Below are 7779 nucleotides of genomic sequence, written 5' to 3'. Positions count from 1 at the left end.
AATGATTTAAACAGATTGAAAACGCTGCTGACGTCAGTGAACTTACGGTCATTGTAATTACTGTGATGTCGGGAGTCGTCAATGAAACCTGTGTTCTGACAATCATCTAAAGTGGAATGAAGTTTGTTTGCGTTTGACACTGAGTAAGTGGCATCCATCTTTTCCGGAATTTGTTCAAGAAAGGAACCTCCTGACTATGCACCATGCAAGGCTCATTCATTCCGCACACGCTGTGTGGATAAAGTCACACGTTCCGTAAATGAAGAGCCGAGATGATGGCTTCTTTATAAAACGAAAAGCGCCACCTGAAGAAAACTATTCCTATTCCAAGAAACAATCCTAAAATTGCGTCAAGGGTGTTTAAAATGGATATCCGTTAGAAAGATGAACTATTAGATACTATGAACGTACTGTATGTACCGTACCAATATGTTTATTTCGTGTTTATTGAAGAAGTAAGAAATCAATATGGTAAGAAACGTGCTCGTCTTCTTACCAAATATCTCATTACATACACAAGTGGCTTTGTTTCCGTAGTTAACTAAAACAACTGGTAATTGATAACAAGATAGTGTGGATGATCAACTTGTCTATTTCAATTGATAAGTTTAAGATCATTAAATCCAGTGCAACAGTTTCCCTATGCACATGCTTTTGAGTTGATGGCGATGATATAGAACCTAATAAGGTTATCATACACCCGATATCCTATAATCATTAAATTTGTTTAACACTGTAAATGTATTTGTGTTCTTGTGAAATGGATATTTTCTCTATGTTCAAACAACAGTTACATTTCATAGATGCACTTTGTATTGAAGTCTGACACAAAGAGCATAAAAAAATATATTATACTTTATATACTGAATAAAGTGTGTGAAGAAACTCAGCGGAAATTATTAATTTGCAGTTGTTGCTCAATCACAACAATTCGGAAATATTCTTTCCATGCATGGTTGGAATTGTACAGTGTATATATTATTGAGGGTTTTGACAAATAATACAGATAATAATGATATGATTGTTCTCCATAGCATGTCGGGTGCATAAAACAACTGCTGTGTGAGCTCGTGTCGCACTGGATGTTGTGGAAATGTCATTATCGAAACTGGATTCAGATAGACGATGTGGAATTAATCTTACTTAGAAATGAGGCATGGAGTCAAACTTGAGTTAAACTTTACGACATTAAAATGTATGTATACACCTTAAATTGTGAAAAAACCCACCAAATAACAAATATAAAACATAATAGAGACACGTTGAGAATGAATATTGCAAGATGTTGCTTTGACTGCAATAGATTCGCGTTATATTTGTTGTTAACATGTGTGGTATGCTATTTATAACAGTGGTAATTTGCATTGTACATGAAATATGGACATAATATAAAAATATGGATATAAATGAAAACAACAAACCACTGCTTATTTATTAAATGGACAAACCATATGCGATAAAGAATATTCTTAAAAAGTGACTGAATATCGGCATCGGATAGTTTTTGGGGACCAAACACAGTTATTCTGTATTTTAATCAGTCTACATCTTCCAAGTACAGCATTAATTAATGATAACGGATATCTTGTTCTATATGAACAGATACAAGGAACATCTCTGTGACTACTGGCACCATGTTGTGTTTACTAATCATATTCGAATTCCATCACTTCTGAAACCATTCCATGTCTACCAACATGATATCATGTTCACTGCCTCTTTTCCCCGTCTTTTGACAGATTTACATGTCTTTTCTGGCATTTGAATTAAATATGTTGTGTATGAAAATAGTTAAAATTTAGTCAAAAACTTGGCGTGTTCGATTTATATCTGTTATTGGATGAGATACATGCATGTCGGGAAAATGAACTGATAGAACATGTTTATTTAATCATTTCCAAATGATGAACGGTGAGAGAAATTGCAGATTTGTGGTAAGAAAAACGATACAACTGGAATGAAGGTTCAGAGTAATGCAGTTACAAAAGTTGACGTATGTTAGATGAGATACGGTTGAATGATAATGCTGTACTATTTATTGCAGCGGTTTTGTTTAAAATAGAGAATATCTCCAGCGCTGGACCAAATGATCTTTTGCCGGTATTTTATATGCTTGCAATGTGTAAAATGTAGATATTTGTTCTGTCCAAATGGGATAGAAGCAGCATATTTGATCAAATTCATCACTTTCTCATCAACCACTATCCATTTACTTCTCTGCTATTCCTTCATTTCTACTATTTTTCTTTCTACTGCTTATCATGTTAAATCCAGCCTTTTGCTATCAGAACAGACAAGGCCCTAGTTACCTTCAGGTACGTAGGCATGTAATGGCCAATTATAAAGTAGTGGCTTCAAGATGTGATAATAAACTCTAGGAAAACATTAAAGAATTAGAAAAATATTCCTTTTCCTGAAGAATGTCAAATTGTCACACGTAATAGAATAACTAGACAATATTGACATCAGGTCTTCCTGAAATGGAACATCAGGCAGACAACACAGGATCATGATTTGATTTAAATTTTATTTGCATTTGACAACAAGAACAAAACGAACAACTCCCATAAAGGGATAACAATACATATATAGCACATGTACAATCTAAGAGACTTACAATATTAAGTAGTGTTACACAGTAATATTCACGCCATAGTTCTCTATGCATAGTTACATCCCTTAGACGTGCCAGGACACTCTGGTCGAAGCTTCGTTCCGATCATATTCCTTTCAGTGATATCTCCTGCGTCAATTCAAATTTTCGTCTCTCACTAAGCTGACACACGGAAGAATAACCGACATACTATTTAAAGGAGCATTAAGTTCAACTCGCTGTCTGATTTTCTCGTTGTGTAAGAAAAATCAGGGATCTCCATCTCTGGTATTGTGTGTCAGTTAACAATCAATAGGAAGTGACATCAGTTTCCACTTTGATCAGCTTCGCCCGGGCCGTCGGAATGCCAGCCAGTGGTCAGTCGTTGAAAATGTATATTGAAGCACTAATGGTTCCACAGTTTGACTGTGTCCAAGAGATATATTATAGGAAACCAGAGCAATTACGGTCCTCAAATAATCACAACCTGCACACTTGGGACAAGATTTTCTGAGCTCCCTTCTTCTTAAGGTAGTGTTGTGTTGACGTCATCAAAGCCCTCTTCTGATCTTCACCTTCACACCGTTTTAAGAAGTCCCAGCATGCTTTCTGCAGATCCTTCAGTCCAAATTCTATGGCAGCACAGAATAAACCTGTTCAAATAAGAAGCAGCCATTGATATGAGGATGTTATATTCATAATAACATATTATAATTCACTGTTGATATTACAGTTTATTACAGTAAAGGAGTAAACGCAACAATATCGAATGTCATAAACAGAAAGTTTTTTCTTCCTCCAAACACATTTGACTGCTCACCTGTGACTGTTCCAAGTTGTACTCGAACTCGGCCGGAGTGTAAGAAGTTAAGAAGACTGGAAAAGACAACATGGTCGTAGTCTGGGATTGGGATCTGGAGTTTGCTGTGCAGATTGACAGCTGACGACTTGGCTCTCATCCTCAGTCGAGATTTAGGTTTCACCGACTCTGTGACCTTCCTCTGGTGATGCAAGATCATCTGATAGAAAACCCTGGAAAGATGAAGGGAAACTATGTATATTTTCATCTACAGATCTCATAGGAAACTCATATCTGCACGTGTGAATAATAATAAAAGGGCAGGGATGAAATGTATGTGTTGAAGCATTGCTACTTTCTTAAATCCTTACTGCCAGATAATCATGTTGTTGCATGTGCTTTAATTTGGAATACACACATTTATCACGGTGTTTACTTCTAAAAGTTTCCGAATAAAAGACAATTGGCGTGTTTCAGTTGTATGGGATATTTACCTGCTCCTGGTAGCCAGGATTGCTTTAACTCCATGAATGGGAAGCTGCCGGTTGCCAACTAGAAAAGTGACGTCACACAACTCCGGCATACTAGTGATGTACTGTAGACTTTCTGACAGGTCGGCCATGTTGCTGTACATCATTACCTCCTTGTGGCCGCTAGATGAGGCTCTGACCTTGGAGGATGGAGTTGAAGGTGGTGACGGGGCCTGGGTGAATGAGTCACACGATTCATAGCCCGACGATCTTGCATCTGAGCATGAAAATGTTACATAAATTTAGCCATTCATTTGACATGGACACTTGTTTCATGCGCAAGTAAGATATATTTAGAAAGAGCTTTGCATAGTTTCATATAAAAGATGAAGTTTTTTATGTTTTCTTCAGAACAAGTATTTTTTATGCTGAGAGCATACTGAACGGAACAACAAATATTATGTGTTCATTTATTTGACTTTATCGATTACATACATAATACCATTGAGTATTAACTCACCTTCGCTATCTCTGTTGTACGTGTTTGTTGTGTTTTCTAAGAGGTCGCTGTCAAGGAGACAGAGCTCAGATTCACATCTCTTCATGCTGCTTAGTTGTATGAGTTATCCGGTTACAAGAATGAACATTAGCTGTATGTTCAATTGCCAGAGAACAGTGATGTTAGGCTCTCTACAAATCACGTTTAATACCCCTTTTCCAATACCACGTGGCCAAACGCAAAGTGACACTGATCACTTTACAATGTCACGCCAACGCTCTTAGCATTATTGGGAACGTGACACTGTAATGTTTACTTTTGCTGCTGTGGTCACGTGACAAGTGCCAAAGAGCATGTTGGGATCGGGGGATTAAAGGCCGTTAAGTATCAAATTAGCGATCAATAGTTAATCCTTTACAAACAATAGAACATAATCAGATTAGGTAAGGTATTTGCGTCCAGTGATTTTTACTATTCAATTAGTTGAATTAGCATTCGGAAATGATTTAAACAGATTGAAAACGCTGTTGACGTCAGTGAACTTACGGTCATTGTCATTACTGTGATGTCGGGAGTCGTCATTGAAACTGACAATCATCTAAAGTGGAATGAAGTTTGTTTGCGTTTGACACTGAGTAAGTGGCATCCATCTTTTCCGGAATTTGTTCAAGAAAGGAATCTTCTGACTATGCACCATGCAAGGCTCATTCATTCCGCGGACGCTGTGTGGATAAAGTCACACGTTCCGTAAATGAAGAGCCGAGATGATGGCTTCTTTATAAAACGAAAAGCGCCACCTGAAGAAAACTATTCCTATTCCAAGAAACAATCCTAAAATTGCGTCAAGGGTGTTTAAAATGGATATCCGTTAGAAAGATGAACTTAGTCTATTAGATACTATGAACGTACTGTATGTACTGTACTAATATGTTTAATCCGTATTTATTGAAGAAGCAAGAAATCAATATGGTAAGAAACGTGCTTGTTTTCTTACCAAATATCTCATTACATACACAAGTGAGTTTGTTTCCGTAGTTAACTAAAACAACTGGTAATTGATAAGAAGATAGTGTGGATGATCAACTTGTCTATTTCAATTGATAAGTTTAAGATCATTAAATCCAGTGCAACAGTTTCCCTATGCACATGCTTTTGAGTTGATGGCGATGTTATAGAACCTAAAAAGGTTATCATACACCCGATATCCTATAATCTATAACAATCTGTTTAACACTGTAAATGTATTTGTGTTCTTGTGAAATGGATATTTTCTCTATGTTCAAACAACAGTTACATTTCATAGATGCGTTTTGTATTGAAGTCTGACACAAAGAGCATAATATACTTTATATACTGAATAAAGTGTGTGAAGAAACTCAGCGGAAATGATTAATTTGCAGTTATTGCTCAATCACAACAATTGGAAAATATTCTTTTCGTGCATGGTTGGAATTGTACAGTGATTATATTATTGAGGGTATTGACAAATAATACAGATAATAATGATATGATTGTTCTCCATAGCATGTCGGGTGCATAAAACAACTGCTGTGTGAGCTCGTGTCGCACTGGATGTTGTGGAAATGTCATTATCGAAACTGGATTCAGATAAACGATGTGGAATTCATCTTACTTAGAAATGAGGCATGGAGTCAAACTTGAGTTAAACTTTACGACATTAAAATGTATGTATACACCTTAAATTGTGAAAACATACCCAATAACAAATATAAAAACATTATAGAGACACGTTGAGAATGAATATTGCAAGATGTTGCTTTGACTGCAATAGATTCGCGTTATATTTGTTGTTAACATGTGTGGTATGCTATTTATAACAGTGGTAATTTGCATTGTACATGAAATATGGACATAATATAAAAATATGGATATAAATGAAAACAACAAACCACTGCTTATTTATTAAATGGACAAACCATATGCGATAAAGAATATTCTTAAAAAGTGACTGAATATCGGCATCGGATAGTTTTTGGGGACCAAACACAGTTATTCTGTATTTTAATCAGTCTACATCTTCCAAGTACAGCATTAATTAATGATAACGGATATCTTGTTCTATATGAACAGATACAAGGAACATCTCTGTGACTACTGGCACCATGTTGTGTTTACTAATCATATTCGAATTCCATCACTTCTGAAACCATTCCATGTCTACCAACATGATGTCATGTTCACTGCCTCTTTTCCCCGTCTTTTGACAGATTTACATGTCTTTTCTGGCATTTGAATTAAATATGTTGTGTATGAAAATAGTTTACATTTAGTCAAAAACTTGGCGTGTTCGATTTATATCTGTTATTGGATGAGATACATGCATGTCGGGAAAATGAACTGATAGAACATGTTTATTTAATCATTTCCAAATGATGAACGGTGAGAGAAATTGCAGATTTGTGGTAAGAAAAACGATACAACTGGAATGAAGGTTCAGAGTAATGCAGTTACAAAAGTTGACGTATGTTAGATGAGATACGGTTGAATGATAATGCTGTACTATTTATTGCAGCGGTTTTGTTTAAAATAGAGAATATCTCCAGCGCTGGACCAAATGATCTTTTGCCGGTATTTTATATGCTTGCAATGTGTAAAATGTAGATATTTGTTCTGTCCAAATGGGATAGAAGCAGCATATTTGATCAAATTCATCACTTTCTCATCAACCACTATCCATTTACTTCTCTGCTATTCCTTCATTTCTACTATTTTTCTTTCTACTGCTTATCATGTTAAATCCAGCCTTTTGCTATCAGAACAGACAAGGCCCTAGTTACCTTCAGGTACGTAGGCATGTAATGGCCAATTATAAAGTAGTGGCTTCAAGATGTGATAATAAACTCTAGGAAAACATTAAAGAATTAGAAAAATATTCCTTTTCCTGAAGAATGTCAAATTGTCACACGTAATAGAATAACTAGACAATATTGACATCAGGTCTTCCTGAAATGGAACATCAGGCAGACAACACAGGATCATGATTTGATTTAAATTTTATTTGCATTTGACAACAAGAACAAAACGAACAACTCCCATAAAGGGATAACAATACATATATAGCACATGTACAATCTAAGAGACTTACAATATTAAGTAGTGTTACACAGTAATATTTACGCCATAGTTCTCTATGCATAGTTACATCCCTTAGACGTGCCAGGACACTCTGGTCGAAGCTTCGTTCCGATCATATTCCTTTCAGTGATATCTTCTGCGTCAATTCAAAATTTCGTCTCTCACTAAGCTGACACACGGAAGAATAACCGACATACTATTTAAAGGAGCATTAAGTTCAACTCGCTGTCTGATTTTCTCGTTGTGTAAGAAAAATCAGGGATCTCCATCTCTGGTATTGTGTGTCAGTTAACAATCAATAGGAAGTGACATCAGTTTCCAC

The 7779-nt window shown here is 36.0% G+C and overlaps 1 protein-coding gene across 1 annotated transcript; it reads right to left on the bottom strand.

Annotated features, from left to right (window-relative positions):
• Positions 1–2982: 2982 nt before the first annotated feature.
• LOC124126645 (serine-enriched protein-like) lies at positions 2983–4467 on the bottom strand. The gene is made up of 4 exons (XM_046490144.1): positions 4383–4467; positions 3887–4139; positions 3414–3625; positions 2983–3246 (listed from the first exon to the last, which is right to left on the bottom strand). Exons 1-4 carry the CDS (start codon positions 4465–4467, stop codon positions 3074–3076), a joined length of 723 nt encoding a protein of 240 aa, XP_046346100.1. The 3' UTR covers positions 2983–3073.
• Positions 4468–7779: the final 3312 nt, after the last annotated feature.

Source organism: Haliotis rufescens, unplaced genomic scaffold (genome assembly GCF_023055435.1).
Source record: "Haliotis rufescens isolate VD_foot unplaced genomic scaffold, xgHalRufe1.0.p SCAF_4, whole genome shotgun sequence".
Taxonomy (NCBI): domain Eukaryota; kingdom Metazoa; phylum Mollusca; class Gastropoda; order Lepetellida; family Haliotidae; genus Haliotis; species Haliotis rufescens.
The sequence above is the reverse complement of the archived record's forward strand: the minus strand, read 5'-3'. Positions and strand labels throughout refer to the sequence as shown.

Excerpts from the sequence above, each read along its gene's own strand:
- LOC124126645 (XM_046490144.1), bottom strand. The coding sequence starts at position 4,467 with ATGAAGAGATGTGAATCTGAGCTCTGTCTCCTTGACAGCGACCTCTTA. Across the intron at positions 3,626-3,886 it reads ATCCTGGCTACCAGGAGCAG|GGTTTTCTATCAGATGATCT; the intron begins GTAAATATCCCA and ends TCATCTTTCCAG. Across the intron at positions 3,247-3,413 it reads ACAACTTGGAACAGTCACAG|GTTTATTCTGTGCTGCCATA; the intron begins GTGAGCAGTCAA and ends TTATTTGAACAG.